The sequence below is a fragment of the Musa acuminata genome, chromosome BXJ2-5, assembly GCF_036884655.1.
Source record: "Musa acuminata AAA Group cultivar baxijiao chromosome BXJ2-5, Cavendish_Baxijiao_AAA, whole genome shotgun sequence".
In the NCBI taxonomy this organism is placed as follows: Eukaryota; Viridiplantae; Streptophyta; class Magnoliopsida; order Zingiberales; family Musaceae; genus Musa; species Musa acuminata.
The window spans coordinates 6,822,920-6,843,066 of record NC_088342.1 but is presented as its reverse complement, the minus strand read 5'-3'; the positions used below and the strand labels follow the sequence as shown (position 1 = coordinate 6,843,066).

At 37.0% G+C, this 20,147-nt stretch overlaps 3 protein-coding genes across 5 annotated transcripts; 1 reads left to right on the top strand and 2 right to left on the bottom strand.

Moving 5' to 3' along the window:
- Nucleotides 1-770: 770 nt before the first annotated feature.
- LOC135612282 (beta-galactosidase 8-like) lies at nt 771-14,038 on the bottom strand. Of its 3 annotated transcripts, none has more exons than XM_065108389.1 (19): nt 13,837-14,038; nt 12,933-13,052; nt 12,226-12,421; nt 10,991-11,079; nt 10,438-10,518; nt 10,193-10,287; nt 7,619-7,689; nt 6,409-6,499; nt 6,220-6,337; nt 6,043-6,138; nt 5,922-5,970; nt 5,019-5,209; nt 4,838-4,909; nt 4,600-4,749; nt 3,652-3,702; nt 2,070-2,199; nt 1,781-1,926; nt 1,604-1,669; nt 771-927 (listed from the first exon to the last, which is right to left on the bottom strand). In XM_065108389.1, the coding sequence occupies exons 1-19, from the start codon at nt 13,972-13,974 to the stop codon at nt 832-834; spliced, it is 2,046 nt and encodes a 681-aa protein (XP_064964461.1). In that variant the 5' UTR covers nt 13,975-14,038; the 3' UTR covers nt 771-831. The 3 variants fall into 3 exon arrangements, with proteins under 3 accessions (XP_064964461.1, XP_064964460.1, XP_064964462.1); XM_065108388.1 differs by having other exon boundaries at nt 1,781-1,929; nt 13,837-14,037; XM_065108390.1 differs by having other exon boundaries at nt 1,781-1,929; nt 12,933-13,040; nt 13,837-14,037.
- A 940-nt stretch (nt 14,039-14,978) lies between these two features.
- Nucleotides 14,979-17,866, bottom strand: LOC103984708 (uncharacterized). Its single transcript, XM_009402260.3, has 2 exons — nt 17,650-17,866; nt 14,979-15,384 (listed from the first exon to the last, which is right to left on the bottom strand). Exons 1-2 carry the CDS (start codon nt 17,858-17,860, stop codon nt 15,086-15,088), a joined length of 510 nt encoding a protein of 169 aa, XP_009400535.3. The 5' UTR covers nt 17,861-17,866; the 3' UTR covers nt 14,979-15,085.
- A 723-nt stretch (nt 17,867-18,589) lies between these two features.
- On the top strand, nt 18,590-19,023 carry LOC135585682 (Bowman-Birk type proteinase inhibitor-like). Its single transcript, XM_065110335.1, has 2 exons — nt 18,590-18,701; nt 18,809-19,023. Exons 1-2 carry the CDS (start codon nt 18,590-18,592, stop codon nt 19,021-19,023), a joined length of 327 nt encoding a protein of 108 aa, XP_064966407.1.
- Nucleotides 19,024-20,147: the final 1,124 nt, after the last annotated feature.

Genomic DNA, 20,147 nt, shown 5'->3' with positions numbered 1-20,147 from the left:
GTGTGTTCTAAGAGCTTTATATCAGAAATATAACACATCCTACAGCGCAAGAATTCTCAACTTTAATATCACTGAATATTATGCAGAAAACAAAAAAAAGAACAGTAAATTGACATACCTGGAAATTAATATGAACCTTCCTAATCGGAGAACTGTCGGCAACAAATTAAAACTTTAAGCTATTTCAGTCTTAGAGTATCTAGTAAGTCAGTGATGGATAGTGATTGATTGACAACATTCTCTTTTTACATGGGTCGAACTTTGTCAACTCACATGCTTCGAACATATTTTAACTTATGTCTTTTATCATGATAAATTTCTTCTTATACATGTTAGATTTTAGCATGCTTTACGAGATAACCTTCGCACGTTAGTTACTTTCATGCTTTCCGATGTGGTATCCACACATCGATCACTCTAGTACTTTTCGAAGTGCTCCTTTACCAAATAATATCTCTTCGAATTCGATTGGAGGTGCCCCTTTAAAAATAAATTTTTATATTTGATAGTAAAAGAATAAAGATGACAAACAATATAAAAGTGATTAATCGATATAAAAGCAACCTGAAAAATAATATCAAACAATGATTAATCGATAATATCCTTACTATCATCATCACTAATGATAGAAACTACCAGAGTAATGGTGGACGCAGCAGTTCCTACGAGCAAAAATATAGTCGTTGTTGGCGTTTGTTACAACAACAGCTACTATATTTTTGCTGCGTCCACCATTCAGCATATCACTTCCGAAACAAAGGTTACACCAGTTGAAACCAGTCAGCATATCATATTATTCAAAAATCATCCAATAATATTCAAAAGGTCATATCACTTCTGGTATTGCTTTGATCCGCAAGTGAAATCTGGCTTCTTCACCAAGTTGATTGTGAGACCAGGATTTGGCGCATGTAACTCTAAAATGACCTGTCATCGGTAACAAGATTCAGATGGAGGCAAAAATTATAACATCAAGGTTAACAATTTAAAAGTGCATGATCCGTAGGCCTCAAAAAAAGATTTGGTTTCTCTCACATGATTGGAATTCAGTGCTGTCAAGAGTCATGAGGTCATCCATTTATAACAATAGTTACTACAGAACAACCAAAAGAAGGTCAAGATTATAACATTAGTTAGTACATAACATTGGTATTTTAATCTATTTTAGGCTGACAAAGCCTGACTTATTTGTCCATACTGCTTAAAAGTATATACACATGTTCTTTCTTGCAGAAGCTAATTACAGAAACCATTTATTCATGATATGAAACACCAATCTAAATTCTAAATTTCTCATATCATACCTAACATGATGAGCAATCTATGTAATTTGCTAAACACAATGATCCACAATAATTAATCACTCATTGCTACCTCCCATATACCACAAACCAAGCTAGGTGGGGTACCTTCAACCTGCACCTACACTGTCATTGCAGATTCCACACTCCAGCTAACTAAAATTTTCAATCAAACATTTTACATGAGATTATTTCTTTAGATATTACAAGCTTGAAAGCAACAATGGGTAAACAGTAGAAGCAATGTTCAATAGCATTTTGCTCTTTGGTAAAGCAATATAAGTACAAGTGTTTGCACATACCACAACATTTTCTCCTTGCCGAAGTATAGGTGCAGGCACATAAAGCGTGCATTGGGGTCCAAACAACTGCATGTAATTTAGTAATTTGGAGATTCATATAAGAAAGCAATTGAGATAAATCATCTTGGTAAAGACATCAACTACAAGAGTATAAGATATAAAGTCTCAGTATCCTACCGGCCAGAATCTTCCAATATTAAAATTGTTTACAAAAGCAATCCCTTTGTTCCAACCACGAAAAGATATAAATGTATCTTTAACTTGTTCAATCGAATCAATGTAGAAACGGCCCTCGTAAAATCCTGGTTCTGCTGAAATCTTCTCTGCTGCAACAAATTTACCACATAATAATCAGCTACATGTCCATATATTGCATTCACTCTCACCTCAGATATGAAAAAAAATGCAAATGGAAATGGAAATGTGTAACAGTGATTTTGCAATCTATTCTGCAGGAATAAATTACCTGTCCTAGAAATAGAAACTTGCTTGATTGGGTTGACATTGAAAAGTTTGCTACATATGTCCAGTGAAATTGGATACATCTTCCACCCAAGAATGACGGCTCCATCAACGGTAACATTAGAGAGTATTCCCTGAGTATCAAAAGAACTTACTAAATCTTTTCAGTTTTTCAACGTATGCCTGGAAAGTAATGGTCATCAAAGTGATCTATGAACAATTTAAACTGACAGAAATTATTTGAACGAAACATTCACTATAAATTGAAGAAGTTTACAAGAGTATAAATGGAAACTCTTCAACTATCTCACCAGACTCACAGTGTAAGCCATATAAATTAGCTAAACTAGAACACGATGACTTAAAACAATTGAAACTCCTGTAGAGGACAGAGGTAGCAAACAAAGTGAAAGAGAGATGTTAATCTATATAGTTAACAGGTGACCAACATAAAGGAAAGCATGGCACCCTCTCGTGACAGAAAATGACACAACAATTCTAACCAGTGTTATGAAAATGTACTGAAAATTCAGTATTGGTTTATTTAAGACTTCAACATAAGTTATGGATGCCAATGGGCCGTGAGATGCTCCAATTCATCTTACTCGAAGCATGGCTGCAACCTATATTACACAGAATCGAGATCTCGGTATCCCACAGTGACAAAAAACTTTGAACACTGGACATGACAAAGTGATTAATCTATAACACTGAGAATTAATTCATCTACTGAATTTTCTTCTAGATGATGATGGGGGTAACTGGCACCAAACTGATAAGCATTAAGCAGCATTACCTAGACTCCAACATACTACAATTACCTAGACAATTTATAGGCTTGTCCATAAAAAACCAAAGGACTGGATCCCTTTCCAAGTGAATCATGAGTGGTCAGTTTTGTATAGAAGCCGAAAAGGACTGTATTTCCTTAATTCCAAAACAAAGTCAAAGACCCTGAGTCCCTGTGGAACTAGAGTCTAGGACTCATCCAACTTGAACAAGTCCTAAGCAATTGGGCTGTGAATGCCATGAGGCTGTAGCAGCACTGATAAACATGATAGACTGTAGCTACCCACTCTGTAATCACAGATTGGACATACCATTTGTAAACATCACTAGGTAGAATTATGTACATACAGATAAACAATATATACAAAGACAGTAAAAGAGGAGGCAATACAATATCTGATATGTTGGCAAGAATCCGATCACCTATGAATGCATGATACAAGCACCATCAAGCTACACAAATATGAATGGCTGGTTATCATCTACTTCATCTTGAGTGCCTAAGAACGGAAAAGACAACCTGAAAAATTACAGGTGCAAAAAGGATATGCAATCTAAACCCAACAGACAGACTAAATCAACATAACTGCAATTATAAATGTCCACAGTTAACAGTGCCTAAAGAAATTTTCATATGAGATAAAAACTTGAGTGTCGAAGGTGCCAAAACATGACAAACAAATAGAAAAACCATGCATTTTGGACCTCAATCCAGCATTTAGATGTAAATATAATAAAAAAACAATATGCAAGTTGAATGTGTGTGAATCACTCAAGTGTCCTGTTTGCAGCATTACCTTTCTATCAAAGATGTACTTTCCATAATTAACACGGCCCAAATTTTCCACCTGAGTTGAATAGATTAAAAGCCACGTCAGAAGTAACTAAACCAGAACTTAGGACATACTGCTGAAAGATGCAATAATTATGAAGAAAAAGTAGGGAGCAGCTTATTTTTATCTAATTGATGGATATTTACTGCAATGTAAATCTAAAAGGCATAGAAGTATGATCTCAAAAGATAGAACATTAACCAGAAAAGTTGACAGAGAAAAATATATATCACTTACACTAGGAAATGGAAAAGTTGACACCTAGAAGCACGAGTGTGATAAACATTGACCAAAAAGCACTCATTCTGTTTCCTGTTAGTTCTGGAGTCTAGACAAGAACTGAGAAAAACTGGCCTCACAGTGAATGTTCTCAAAGACAATTTCAATAGAGCAACTAAATATTTATTTGTAAACTCAAAAGGATAACTTATCTATCATTGAATTCTAGTGTTGACAGTCATTGCACTGCAGGGTCAATGAAAGCAATACAATTGATTAATTGGTGTCACAAATCAACTAAAATAGAAACTTCAGTTATCTCATCTAACTGAAGTATTATGGTACTGACCAGTACATATTATGATACTGAGCAGTATCTGTTCTATATTGTTTGATATTGCTGAATAAAACAATAAAAATATAAAAATGAGCAACCCACCAAGCAGTACTGAGATGCATGGTCAGTTACTGGCACTTGGTCAGACCAATAAATACCAATTAATACTTATCAGTCCAAACATTTCTTTTTAACCGTCTAAAATGATGATGTGTTAGCAGGGAAAAGATATCTGATTATATCTTTTTTGCTGAAATACTAGAGTCTTTGATCATAAATTCAAGAAACCATGCAAAACTTAGCATGTGACATAAGCTAGAAAGGGATCTATAAAACACATACAATTACTCGCTTACCAGAATAAATAAGCTGATATTAGAAGAACAAGAAACTTTGGGAATCACAAGTTCCCTATTTGACCATCTTTCAATCACACCAACATGTCTAGGACTACCTCCATTCTTATCCATTGTGCATGAAACAAAAACTTGGGCTCTATCATGCACCTGCATTTAGCAATTTTAGACTGTATAGATGTTTTCTGCAATATATTGTAGAAAACCTAATTGTGGCATAAAGCATATGAGATCCAACCTTCTGAATCTTTAAAATGCTACTCGTTCCCATTATAGGTAATTCAGAAACATACAGCAGAAACCCAAACATCTGAATCACAAGATAAAATATTAGACCCAACAACGCCTGTTCAGCCACTCAGAGCAATCAAGAGCTAGAAGAAACCATCAGAAATCAAAATTGTGAAAATAGACGGTACCTGGCCAACTGATTCCATTGCCATAGGTTGTTCACTTTCAACAGCAGTCCTTGGGTTAATCATGCCATCAAGGACCTCAAAAAAGGATGCAATCTTACGGACAGTAACCAGGCCATATCCCTTTTTTCCATTATCAGGAGGAGGTAGAGAAAGAACTACTCCACTATATTCTTGAATAACTCTTCTTAATGCTGCAAAGTTCAATATCCAAAATAACAAGTTCTTATATAATGAATCACATGTATCTTCATAATGCAGAATTATAGCCAATTATCCTTAGAAACATCAATTACAAATATGTCAAATATTTGTAAGATTAGGAACAACTACTTAATCGTCAGTACCAAAAAAATGTCAAATCAGACTATGGCCTGGATACGAGTACCAATGAATGAATCACCTTTCTTCACAAGCAATACCAAACAGATGTCATGCCCAGCTTTAGCAATTTTTGCACAATTAAAAAAAGATGCCTATGCTCCAAAAGTATACATTTCAGATAAAGGAAAAGAAAAAAATAAACACAAGAATAGAGAGCTGAATTTGTATGCTTGGGTTGTATTAGAAGAAGAATAGAATGGTGCATTAGGCTCCAACAATACTGGATTTGATATGGTCATTGCAAGCAGAAAAGTTGTTTCTTTGACTCAACCTGGTCATCATAAATTAGCAACCTTACTATAACAATAAGGCTGGCCCTCCAGAATGCTTGGGTTGCTACTTTGCTATGTTGAGATGTTAAATGGCAATATATAGTCCATAATAAATTTTAAACTGGAATGACTTTAATTGCAAATCAAGCCAACACAAAAGAAACAACTAGAAAGTCATAAACTTACAACAATCAGGAAGCTACCAAAATGAAAGTAAAAAATATAAAAGTTTAGATAGAAAAGAGCATACCTTTATATTTCAGATTATCCACATCACCAGACTCCTTGATTGGAGCATCCTGAATTGCAGATAACTCAACAAATCAATTTTAAGTTAACTAGAGCTCTAATTCTTAGATGGAATCACTCACATAATCATAAGATGTAAGGTCAGCCTTGTAATCAGATTCATTTTGCCCGGTGTTTGCACCACTGTAAAATCCAAAATTGGTTCCACCATGAGCCATCTGAAATTTGGATAGCCATGTTACTAGAGCAGCTGGAGTAAAAATTAATTTATTCAATCAACAAAATTTCGATCAACATACATAGAGCACGGCAGAGCCATTTCGAGATAAAATATTTTCTAGAGCTGCAGCTGTGCGATTGGCATCAGTTTCTGTATTCTTCTCACCCCAATGTGTAAGCCAACCTGTATAGAATTCTCTGCAAAACAACAACTCCTAGTGATATAATATAATATAATATTGGTCTAGGAAGTGTAACCATATACTGACGCTGAGAGAGGTGGTGATTGTCCTGGGGCATTATACTTCTTCTGCAACTCAAATATAGGCCATGGATCCTCACCAGTTGAAAAATCAACAGCTGCACTTCAATTAAAAATCACATTCAAACAGGCAGTTAGTGCATACTAATTCTTTCATCTATTTTACATAGGTTGAAAGTGCAATTTTAGTAGCAATTTACTTATATTAAGAGGAAAGGGTGGTGCATTATACATAACAAACTAATCATTCAGGTAGCTTAGTCTACACTATTAAATATACATATTAATCATATTGCATGGCAGGTCCCACCAAATATACATATTAATCATATAATTTTTCCTTACCCACTTAAATCACTTAAAGTTAAAAAAGAGAACTCATATTCATCATGTGCTTGTATTCATATGTTGATCCATCTTATTCTTATGTTCCTGTTTCCATCTTGTACTCACATCATATTTCATATACTTATTTTATTCTTTTAAGAAAATATAATAAAAATGAATATAACATATTCGACTATCTTAGTCTAGTTAAGTTATCAACTATACGGCACTGTGTAATAAAAAGGTATGAGCAAGTGGCTTTGTTCATAGCAAACCGAGCTGGCAGGATAAATTCCATTGACCCAACTATACGCCATTTTGGTGATAGAAGGATTGGATCAGTTTGAGACTCACTGTTCAATAAATTTATTCCAGACTTGACCTGAACATCTAGATTAAGTTTTCCTAACCCTAGTCGAACCTATAGAACAGTGGAGTCTAGTTAAACAACTCTAATTGTACTGAGCTAGCATGCTCTAGTAATTCCTTGTTGCATGAGTACTATTCATTCAGCAGCACACCTATGAAAATGATATCAAAAAAGCCCAACACAGTAACTTGGTGTTAGGGATACCTGATGGTGTCACTTTGAACATTAGTTAAAGCACACAAAAACTTGGTGAATCTAAATACATGATTCTGTTGCCCACATGCTACATAACTTCTGATTAATTTTCCTTCTTTAGCCATTACTGCAGTTCCATTGACAAAACACTAATTTCATATGATCAACCTATTAGTCTAATCTATTTGGACTCGCATTCAGAATTTTTCACAAGAAACATTAGTATTGAAGAGTAATGGCATCCAAACCAAATTAAACATAGACATCTAATAACATAAAAAAATTTTAGACAACATATGTGAATAATTTTGTGTACATACTACACCTGAGAAAACACCCTCTCCAGGAATTGTTCCCTTGTCCAGAGTTTCTCTAGAACCTCCATCTGTAGTATACCTACAAATGAAAACAAAGAAAATATCCAGTTATTGGCAGTTATATCAATTGTTCCAAACAACACTCACATGAAAAGCTACTAATCGGATTATAGTGACGTGAAAGCAAAACTGCAAACAAAAGTAAGCAAAAAGTTTAATTTCTATTACACATTACTATCTAAAGAAGGCTGCTTGGATATTACCAACTGAAAGATTTACTTAGTGCCTATCACAGGCCAGCCTAATAGATCAAGTGGTCCAGCAACTCAGATAAAACAAGCTTAGAAACCTGAGGCCCCAAATTCTTAAGTCTTTGTTTTATTACCAAATCCATTTAGCTTTGTATACCATCACAAACCCCATCATCCTGTGGGACAATCAGATATTAAATGCTCTTCCTCTTTGCTTAAACAAGAAGTAAATTCTGGCTATGGAAGCTTACCAACTCCTCAATTGACGAAATAGCAAGACTCTGATAATGCGTAATTCCTAATAATGATTGTTTGTAGGTGCTAAATTTCATCTCCTGCATTAAAATTTTCAGAAATTTTAAGTTTTTCATATCTAGAGAGTTCAAGCTGCTGCAGTCATGAACATATTTTGGCTCTCTAAGCAAATCTTTGGACAGCTTGTTAAAAGCTGCAAAGCCACATGCTATGCTACAGTAAAAACTATTCGACATTGCTAATTTGTCTAGCAAACAATATCTTCTTCAGTCATCCCTTCTGTTTGAACAATAGATCTCATATACTTTTGCTTTCAAATCCATGTTCATAATGCTAACTACATGTTAAGCTCTTTTCTTTGTTATTGCTAAATTGGCATTTGTTATATTCAGTCTTAGAGCTACTTAATCCAAAATCATTGGTTTTTGTAATTTATCTCCACAACTCAAGGTTAGAATTAATCGCAATTCAACCCATCCAATTAAGGTGATAATGTTAGCAAATTATAAACAACATGAAAGTTACTATCCATTCGGAGAGGAATATAGGAATTCAAGTTGATCTTAGATCAATTCTATAATAGTATAGGACTCCCTAGAAACTCCTGGTTTTCTAATATTAAACACTATGCTCGAGAAGAAGTCAAAGCGTCCCAAGAGATAATCATACTATAATTATGACTGACTAATCTAATTATTTATGCAAAAAAGAGAGAATGCAACAGTCATAGCACGAGTCTCATAAGCTTCATTCATGTCCATTTTGGGGCTACTAGTGCCTAAATCTCCTAATCTCATTAGGATTCATAACTAGTCTAGAAATCTCTGTTTAATACACAAGAAATATATTGGAAATACCATACTTCGTCGTCTCCCCTTTTTTGAGCAGTCCTAATGGGATTATGACTTTGGTCGTCCTTCCATCTTTTTTTATGTTGTTGTAATCCTGATATACCATGGCTTGGAACCTATGCTAATTGGTCAAGGATCCTCCTTTAAGCATCTATAGCATTTCCAAAATCTTTCTCTTGAAGTCAGCATAAGTTTCAAATTTAAATTATAGTCCCATAAGCCATCAAGTTAAGAGACAATCCTCTTGCAGGTCACCAACCATAGCTGATCTTATTGAAAACAGGACCATCTACCTTGTTCAACCTTCCACATGGCTAAACAGGGCTACAATTGGCTTAACATAGTCATGTCTTTGCAGGTCATGACTTGGTCAAACCCAAGACTGGTATGGAACCAAATTGCTTCATAATGCTAGACTATCATACAAGTCTTTCATGGTATCAATATAAGTGGTCGAAAGCAGTAACATCCTTCTTTTCTAAAATGAACCACACTACATGTCCAGGAATTATAGTATAACCTTTTTCTAAGTTAACGGAAACAAAGAACCTGCATTAGGGTAATAAATGGGTTTGGTCATTTAAAAAAAAAGTTATGACCATATTTCATGAATCAGACCAGACAACCTGAATGAGATGACCATATTTCAGCAAAATTTGAATTATTTAGTTCAAACTTTTAAACTATAAATTATTTTACAATGGAAAGTTCTAATTTTAAGCTTAAAACTAAACTTTAAATTTCTTATTACTAATTTGAAATGATGATAATGTGATTATTACATAAAATTTCAACTTCATATATGTACATGTGATGATTTTAATGTTATGGTATAATTCGTTCTTTTTATATAATTTTGTATCTAACAGAGTTATTGCAACACAATATTATGAGCTTAATGAAATAAGATGGTAAGCATTTTTCCCTATCTTGTCTTTTAACAGAAGAAAACACACCTTATAAACTTGGCTTGTTGATGCATAAGGTCATGGTGATATACATAAACTTGTTCTCACAAGATAATGCATGTGATTTATTGTATTCGTATCATCCCCCTAGATATGGCAAGCAAGGAAAACAGATATCTTCTGGCAGAGATAACTAACCAACAAGGAAATCACGCAAGCTAAAAGAAAACTAAGAAATTTATTACAGAAGATAAAGAAAGCAAAGAAACTTGTATAATTTAAATGAGAGAAAGTAATCCAATAATAAAATTACATACAGAATAATGTCATGCCCGAGGTGCTTTCTAGCCAAAGTAACTAGATGATGTAGATATGCTTTGTCATCCCCATATGATCCAAACTCATTTTCAACCTGGCAACATTTGTTGGCAACCAACCAGCTTTGTAGTAGGATGTAGTTCCAGGCTCTTTACATAATTTAGATATACTTGCATAATGCTACACTTGCAAGTAAATCTTGGCCGTATAAACAACAATACATGATAAGCAGCAACTCATATACCTGAACCATAATGATGGGGCCTCCATTTTGATACAATAGTGGAGCTATTCTTGGAAGAAAGACGGCCCACCATCTTTCAACCTGCAAAATTTAAACAACAATAATTTATAGATACCTGTAAACATATGTACAAACATGAAAGTGGGGGGGTGGGGGGGGAAGAGAGAGAGAGAGAGATCAGCTGTTTACTACAGAAGGTCCTACACATGATCATATCAAACTATTGATCCTTCCATTCCCAAAAAAGGTAAAGAATAACCAGACCGCCCAAATCTTCCCTTAAATTTAAGAGAGAAAGAAATAAAATGAAAAGAAGGAAATAAGCAAGTGAACTGACATTTTTATCACTTATAACTGAGCATATTTTAGTTTTCTATTATTTTTAGCAAATTGAATATATAACAAGAAAATTAAGCAAGACAAGCAGCACACAACTTACATGTTAATTCTTTCAAGAATTACCAAGACATTCAAATAAAACTCAATAGAAAAAGAGAAAAAAAAAATAGAAGAACAACTTGAGCAGAAGTCAATAATCAGGAAAAAAATGTACATAATGAAGAAATGTCATGTCTGATGATCTGAGTTTAAGCGGTGGTTCTATCGCAAGTAACCAGGCAGGGAAACCTCCCAAGTCCCATTCTGCAACCAATATGAACAAATACTTTCAGAATAAATAAAAGTAACGAAAAGATTAACAAGTTTGAAAAAAGAAAATCCATTTCTAACTTTTCTGTTTAGTATTGTTATCAAAAGGATCCATAGGGTTCAATCCTGTCAGGATATACCATTGGTTTACAGGAAGCCCTTTCCATGGCAACCACCATATTATGCATCTTCGACAAACTAAATTTCAAACCAACTAGATCTGGTTTTATTATAAAAGGTAACTTGCTGATTTGGCTATGTGCATAGCATTCACCATACCAAATAGTTTAAATCTAATATTATGTAATAGAGTTTACTGGCCAGATATGTCCAATGTAAGCAACCCTAAATACCGTTTGGAAACTTGTTCAACTTTTAGATCCAAATAATAAACCACTCCAATATCAGTTAAGTTATGCTCATATGATAGATCAAGGATCTCCAAACCCAAAAAGGACAAAACAATCAACCGAGAAAAATAAATATTAATAGCAATCAACAAGATTGAGAGGAAGATTTTCAATGCATACTTGTCCTTTCTTGAAGACAATATCTTTCGTTCCTGAAAATTGAAATGACATATCTTGTAGTCTCTATATTTTACACATTGTTTGCCACAAATGAAACCAACCCCTATTCCTTGAGCTGAAAGAAGCATAGAAGCATGTTGAATGAGTTGCACCTGTTAGCCAGCTTAAGGAATCAGGCTAAAATATGACATCTCACAATTCAACATGCTCAGAGTAGGGCTAGCGATAGTTCCAGTTATGGTATAAGTTATGTTATGAGGTTATGAGGTGAATGACACAATGACAGTCTGGAGGTTTAAGTGAAGTCAAAGAAAGCTAGCTAAGATTGATTTTTGCATCAACTTCTTTTCAAACAGCAATAAGGCCACTTCTGTTTGATCCTCAACATAAAGGGAAACTAGGCTTGACCTCGACTTAAGTTGCCAGTGCTTCATGTACAGACCTCATAACCAACCCATAAACCTGTCGAGACAGGTTAAGCAGGTCTACATAACAGTGCAAGATATCATAACGGGATTGAGACAAAACAATCAAATATATGACTTACCATTAAAGATAGATGAAGTAGTATTTATTGTTCATGTACTGCTATCTCCCAGACATGACTTACCTGCACATATATATGGCCCAGCTCGAAGCATAACAAGAAATCCTAATTCCTGGGCAAGCTTTAAATAGGCTTCAATGTCCGCAATACCCGCAAATACCCATTTGTTTGGCTCTGGTTCATGCAAATTCCAAGGAACATAAGTCTGGATCGTATTCAGACCAAGAGCTTTTGCTCGTAAGAGTCTATCTCGCCAGTACTGCATAAACACATAGTATACTCCATATATAAGTAAAGAATATATGAAATTACACATACCAAAGTGCACTGAGCTACAATGGGCAGAAAGGGCTCAAACATAGAAAAAGTCATAGAATTCTTGAAACTTGACCACCAATCTTCATGATTTAACTAGAAATCTTAAGAATTAGGGTAAAAATAAATCTATAGATAGGGAAGGCAACTCAAAATGTCCACTAAACCACACAAATAAGAAAAGCTTCACAATCCAGCACTAAATCACGAGAAATGGAGGGTAGATGTGGATTAAACCAACAGAGTATATGACCCGAGAACTGTTTTGTGTCGAAACCAGTGTCATCAAGATGACCTTGGGAACTTCCACTTCATGTAACAAACCAATAAGAGTACTCCCTTCGTTGGTGATCGATCTTGGGCTTTAAACTAGAAAAAATGTGGGATCGAAAATATATTCATTTGCTTGAAAAGGTAATAACCTTCAGACAACAACAAGGCGTACAGAGAAATACCTGCGGAAGAACACGGAAGTAGTGCACATCACCGCCGATGATGCGGAAAGGGCGATCATCTTTCCAAAACATGTCATCTGAAATCTGAAACCTCCGATCATTGGCTGCCTGTCCCAAGAACTGAAACACGTCAAAGCCACCTTCAAGAACTATAATGAACGGACCAAAAGAATCTGGCTCACGAGCAAGAAATTATTTCCGTCCAAGATCAAGATCGGGTTCTTGATGAATCTTTTGGAGAAGTAAGAGAGAGTGGGAAAAGTGGCCTGGAGAGTGTTACCGGGGAACCATGGCGGTAACGGGGTGATCGAGGGGAGGGGAGTACGGACGAAGAGAAGAAGCCGAGAACAGCAGCCGTGAGGAGGAGCGCGATCCTCCTCGCCTTGTCTCTCACGCTCAAAGCACCCTCAAGAACTATGATTAATCGATTAAAAGAATCTGCGTTTACGCGCCAGAAACTAAATCTGGGTTAAAGATTTTGATGCCAAGATCAAGATCCGGTTCTTCATGAAATCTTCTGGAGAAGGAAGAGGAGAGTGTCACCGGGGAGCAATGACAGCGATGGGGGATCGAGGGGAAGAGAAGAGTACGGAGGAAGAGGAGAAGCCGAAGAAGTGCCCGTGAGTAGGAAGAAGAGGAGGAGCTCGATGCTCGTCATCGACGCCATCCTCCTCGTCTCGGCTCTTACACTCAAAGCCACCCCTCAAGAACTATGATCAATCGACTACAATAATCGGGTTTCACGCGCAAGAAACTAAATTTGGGTTAACGTTTTCCAAGAACAAGATCAAGACGAGGTTCTTGATGAAATCTTAACCCTCCGTACTGCTACGAGAACTGGAAGGGCCGAGGGGACTGGAGAGAGAGAGAGAGAGAGAGAGAAAAGTGAACTGGAGAGTGTTACCGGGGAGCCATGGCGGCGATGGAAGGACCGAGGGGAGGAAGAGAGTTCGGGGGAAGAGGAGAAGCCGGGGGCGGCAGCCGCGAGAAGGAGGAAGAGGAGGAGGAGGAGGAGGAGCTCCACAGTCGTCGTCGACGCCATCCGCCTCGTTTTGGCTCTTCCGTTACCTCCAAAGAAACCAACGGAGAAACGAGGCTGATATATTTCTATTGCTTCTCGTCACGCTTTGCGTATTATACATCTCATTGAACGAAATCGACCGTTCGTTTGGAGACCAAAATAAATCTTAACCCTCCGTACTGCTACGAGACATCACGACCCATAAAACGTGTGAGCTGTGGTAATGAGAATGACTGCTACTAAACATGGATATATCATATCCACTTAGATAAAATACATCATTATTATTGAGACAAAAAGATAATAAACATATAAAGTATGGTTGAGTTTGAAAAGGATCTTTGCATATAGGCTATCATCAATCAATGATCGTAGAGACAATTACTTGGCATTATATCCTTGAGAGATATCCAAAATCTTGGTTGAGATATTCGAATTGAAAATTTGATTTATTGAGAAATTTATATTAAAATTTTAAATTCTAAACATCACATACGTTATTTAATATAATTAAAAATATTTTTTTTAATTACTTTATATTATTATATGGCATCGGATATAGTTTACAAAAGAGGATATATTTAGTAGCAGTAATGAGAATTACTGCCACCAAATATGGATATATCAAATCCACTTAAATAAAGTAAGTCATTATTGAGACAAAAAGATAATAGACATATAAGTAATATAAAAGACAAGTACTCAATATCATATCTTTCTGAGATATCCAATATCTTTGCTGAGACATTATTCCGAACATGTAAACATCAAGTATTCCAAAATCTTTTCCACGATCCACACAACCTAATGAGTCAACAAGATGATGTGAACTTATTTGAGGATTAGGAAATAATACCAAGAATTGTCCAAATTATAACATCACAAAGAAGATTGTGCAGACAAGAAGCATGAAAACAATGTTTTGCATAGAATCTCATACAAATTTACACACTAAAAGAACAAATCAGAACAAGGTATGTCATACAATGGAAGTAAACCTTCGGTGCACTCTAGTATTCAGCCGATGAAAACAAACCACACCCATTCCATTTCAAATCAAGGAAGATAAGATGATGACACCCATTTCATGTTCAGGCACAGCAATTCTTCAAAGAAAGCAAGGATGAGGTTTCTATAAGCTTGGTACAGATTTTGCTCGAATAAACTGTTTCAGGAGAGCCTTTTCCTCGTCAAGCTTCTTCTTCTCTGCTGGATCGCTAGGCTTGACTTTCCTCTTCTCTTCCAGAATCCACTTGAAAAGCTGTCGTTGCTCCTGTTCTGGAATTGGTGGGAGAACCTTTATGGGTGCAGGAGTAGGTACGACAACTGATTTCTTCTCAGTAACTGCAGATTCGGTGGGTGTCGCTGGAGCAGTCACCTGCTCTTCAGCTTCATTGTTCTTCTCAGATAACTGTTTTATAAGGACATATGCTGCATATGACATGATATTTTAGACTGGGATTTGGTATTACTGGTGATGACATAGTAATATCCTGAAAAATCATCTCCTATGATCCTTTATATGGGTATAAAATTAAGTTTTGAGGATTTATCATCAAAAGCACATTGTAAATATGTAATACATGTAATAATGCATGTCAAAATGATAAATATAGTGGACAACATTCTTCTTCAGCCAAATCTCTTAAATCAGTTAAACATCCAAATGATCTCCAACTTGCTGTGGATTGAGAACACAATGATGATGTTAAACTTTACATACTTTGGGTAAACAATACTAATGGCAACTTACATATGGCATGATCAGAAACAATGCTGCATGCAAACTAAAACACAATTGAATCAAACAGCAAGAACAAATCATTGATATTTAGGGTACCACAGTTTGAGCAACCTGTTCAAATCATCCGCCAAGAACAAGCTTACATGATAGTCTTTCCAGTGTAAGAAAACAAATTGTCCAGGATATGGCATAATGGGGAAATCATGATACTTAAACAGCAGTCGGGCCTCATCGGAAGCCACAACGTTATAGTGACAACACACATCTTTTAGTGCATTTGAAGTACAAAAAGTCCATCTAGAACGGCCACCTCTTGTGCTGGAACAACTGTCATTTGAAGTTGCATGCCAGAACATGAGGTTAAACTCTATTTATGCTCAAAACCTAGCTGGACTTCTTGTTCCAGAAATTTATTCAAAGCTGGTTGATTTTGAAGTTCCGAGAGATGAATTAAATCTTTGGAAGTGTCAGGTGCCCATTTCCATGATTAAAATAAAAATAAAAAGCAAAGTGCAAAGTGCAAAGTGCAAAGTGCAAAGGCCTAACAGAATCATCTATCAAAATTTTGAAGAAAATGTGATAGGTCCAAAAGCAAAAGCACCCATTTCACTGATCCAAAGAACACTAGAATGGTCAACCTTCTTCGATCTGATGTACAATAGAAGTAATACATTCCAGACAATTGCCACAAGAGAGAAAGCAGTGCAGTTTAATAAGAAGTTTCACCATGCATAAATACAATGACCTTAATTAATGCATAATGAACTTCTATTCCCGAGCAAAAAGGATGAGATAAAGAGATGCACTGGAGCAAATCATGCCGGTATAGCACCAGAACCGCTGAGTATCAACTTGACATCAGAAAACAAATCAGATAACCAATGAGCTTTACTCCTAAAGATAAAAAGTAATTATGTCGCAATATAGACGGAAGTAACCTGGCAATAGTAAAATCAGATAACAATAGAATAATAGTTTCAGGATCAAGCATTTTCTTCCAGTACTACTTTTCCACTTTATCATGTAAAATTAGGTAAAGGCAGAAACATGTTCCAGAGAAATTAGTGGGTCAAACGAGGATATTTGATCAATCTCTATAAAGCCCAAACAATTTCCATACCTGAAAGAACCATTTAAAAAGGAAGTGTAATAAGAAGTTTCACCTTTTAGACGTACCTTTTCTAGTCCTTTACAGTCAATTTCCATTTTTGAAAAGAACCATTGAGGTATACCTTTTCTAGTCCTTTACGGTCAGTCATTTCCAACCTAAACAAAAGTTGCTTAATGGTTTAATGTTTTTTCGAACATGTCAAATACCAAAAACTTAGCTAAGATATGATCTAAACATTGTCTCTGAACATATCCATGGGTTCATGGTTCCACTTGTAATGTATAAAGTGGTGTTGAAGCTGACCAGACACACCATATCTCTTCTCTGAGTGAACAATTTCCTTCCTTCATAAGAAATATATATTAAATTCCTTTCTGAGAAATCCTGTAATTATCTTCAAATCAGTAATTTCACCAAAATCAAGTCAATGATACTGATGCTGTTAATCAATAGTTCGACATTTCAATAGTGATGAGAAAAACCATGTTCCAGCAAACGATCACCCACGATTTGATTTAAGAATCAAGATGCCCTAATCCTCTTTGCATCGGTGTCAACCCACAAATATGCTGGTGGAACAGTCGGCACCAGGTACTTGAAAACACCATCTCAGTCTTGAAAAAGCAAGATTGATCCCCTTGATGAACACGATTATAAGCCCCCAAAAAGAAGTCCAAATTTACAAGCTCAAAATCTAGGATTTCAAGTGGCTTAGAGAACAAACGAGTCGCATCAAGGAAAAACCGAGGGCTCAAGAACACAAATCATGGATGTCAATCAAAGAGTAGAGATCAACAACATGGCTCTAATGGGTATTGAGCTGATAGTGATACCGACCGACCTCCGATGCCAAGGTTCGCGGCGAGGAAGAAAGGCAGGAAGCGACGAAAGAAGCCCTTCTTCGCCACCAGTGGCGGAGGAGGAGTCGAAGGAGGCGGAGCAGCAGCCGACGGCGGCGAAGAGGCCATCGGAATCACCACGACGACTTCCTTATCATCGGTGCCTCGAGCAACGAGACTCATATGGCGGAGTTCTAAGCCCATGTAAAACATAATATGGGCCTTACTATGGGCTATAAGCCCATTATAGCCCAGCCCGACCAACATGTTACATCAACGCACGTAATAGAATCTAATATAATATCACATTAGCTTTTCTTGTCTTTACGCGACAAGCATTAATTGGTACCACAAACAACGCAACCTTGTGAATCATCGGACTTGTGGACCCGTCGTCTACACCTCCACCTTAACAACGTGACCATATTAAGATTCTACCTTATCCATTAGCTGTCGTGGGTGGTGGAAGAAGATCCTTGATATTAGAAATATAAATATAAATCTAAAAATAACCCTCATTTACGTGGTTCCAATCATGTAATTTCAATTCATTCGCGAAATTTAAGGCATTAATTTCCAGGATCTCAAAGCATACTTCGCTTCCCTCCCTCCTTTGAAGACGTGAAGTGACATGCTTTTGACTTCATTAAAGATTGTGCTATCTCAATTGTGGTTTCATCACCTGCTCTGGACACTTATCTGTTCCACGTCGTCATTAGATGGATTGTGATGGGACTGTTTGCGTTCGAATTCATGCATATACATAATGGCACTATCATGGCAGCTCGCTGCAACTTGTCGCTGAGTACACCACGTTTAATGCATGCAGTCTCTCGTCGCCAAAGCTGTGAGAGCTGCAGTATAAGATGGATTCATGGTTGAGCAAGTCCTTCATTCATCCCAAGCTTCGTCTCAAAGTTTGTAGTAGCGCTTGGTGTCGTGATGACGAGGAGCACTTACCTTGTTGTGGCCCTCCTGGCCTCGGTGCTTCTGGTGGTGAGCTTCTGCAATGCCCAATTCCAAGAGAACCCTGGCCTCCTGCTGCCGAGCCAAGGTGCTTACCGCACATCTCTTCCTTCTTCTCATGATAATGATACATGGATGCAGCTACACCGTTTGATGACTTTTGATCTACATCTGTGTGAGTGGGTGTGTGTGCAGGGGATGGAATGGAGGTAGGGAAGAAGAAGCCATGGCCGTGCTGTGACATGTGCATATGCACCAGGTCGATGCCGCCGCAGTGCCAGTGCTATGACGTGTTGGTGGGCGGCTGCCACCGCAACTGCAAGAGCTGCTTCTGCACCAGGTCGAATCCGCCCTCATGCCGCTGCACGGACGTCATCTACGAAGACTGCGGCAAGCGCTGCCACCCGTAGGCGTAGCCCCGCCATCCGCTGCCGAGTTGCGTGCGTGATGGATGCATCACGGATTCGCCCAAATAAGAGCCGCAAATGTCACCACCTTACATATCTCCTATGCAACGCTTGTCATAACCTTATCAGTAGCGAACTTGAACCTCTCGAACCTCTCGAGCCACAGTGTTACGAAAATGTAATCGGCTCATCTTTGAATAAATGCAAATCGCAGCGTCAATCATTAGTGATGATCAAATTTGTACTTGATAAAGAGGATATCGTCGATCAACTATCATCTGACGCGTATCCTCCGTGTGGTGCTCAGACGAGAAGGAGACACAAGTTATCTGAGCTCGATTCTCCTCCTCCAGCTCGCTTATCTGAGCTCTCAATCTTCTCGAGGAGGCCCTTTGCAGCCTTTCCTTCTACCATAAACCAAAAGAAGATATATATGATAGATTGCAGCATGCACACCTTCATTAAGTTTCTCTCTTCGCCTTCGTTCCGATTTCATATGACGAAGCTGGTTGCCGGTCGATCGAGGCCCTTCTACTTGAGATTTGTTCTTCGCTGAATCGATTCTTCTCGACATGAGGATGGAGTTCTTTTCTCATCATGAGGAACAAGAGATGAATTCTCTCGGCTACTCATCGACATGGATCCGTAAGGGAAGAAGTCTCGGTGAAACATGTCAAAGATGGTCCAATTGTGTGTGTAGTGACATGATGCACCATTCGATCTTCACTTTAACCAGCTCAAACATGGATAGAAAGTGAATGGTAGCTGCAGAAGAACACTGCTCACTGTTGCAGAAGTCGGCCTGTTAAAAATGTTAGCTTGTACATGTATGCACTAAAGATCAAATGAGTGCTTCTATTATAGACATTATTCTCACAAAATCTCGTCTTTTGACGTTTAAAAGAAGGAAGATTAACATGCAGAAAAAGACAGACCCTAAAAATTGAATCTTTTCTGATGCGGAAGATTTACTGCAGAACTCGATTTGTAATATTTAGGTAATCAAGTAAAAGAAAAAAGAAAGATTTGTAAATAAAGGATGGTTATCAAGTGAAAAAAAAAAAGATTTAAATCTCTATCCAACAACTGATACCCACATACACCACCCAATATCATCCAAAAAAATT

What these genes read in the sequence shown, in the direction of transcription:
- LOC135585682 (XM_065110335.1), top strand. Translation starts at nt 18,590, where the DNA reads ATGACGAGGAGCACTTACCTTGTTGTGGCCCTCCTGGCCTCGGTGCTT. An exon ending in CCTCCTGCTGCCGAGCCAAG is followed by an intron (nt 18,702 to 18,808) that starts GTGCTTACCGCA and finishes GTGTGTGTGCAG; the next exon opens with GGGATGGAATGGAGGTAGGG.
- LOC103984708 (XM_009402260.3), bottom strand. Translation starts at nt 17,860, where the DNA reads ATGTTTTACATGGGCTTAGAACTCCGCCATATGAGTCTCGTTGCTCGA. An exon ending in CGCGAACCTTGGCATCGGAG is followed by an intron (nt 15,385 to 17,649) that starts GTCGGTCGGTAT and finishes TGTCATATGCAG; the next exon opens with CATATGTCCTTATAAAACAG.
- LOC135612282 (XM_065108388.1), bottom strand. Translation starts at nt 13,974, where the DNA reads ATGGCGTCGACGACGACTGTGGAGCTCCTCCTCCTCCTCCTCCTCTTC. An exon ending in CTCGGGCATGACATTATTCT is followed by an intron (nt 7,690 to 10,192) that starts GTATGTAATTTT and finishes TTTCATTTGTAG; the next exon opens with GTATACTACAGATGGAGGTT. An exon ending in ACCTTACATCTTATGATTAT is followed by an intron (nt 5,971 to 6,042) that starts GTGAGTGATTCC and finishes TCTGCAATTCAG; the next exon opens with GATGCTCCAATCAAGGAGTC.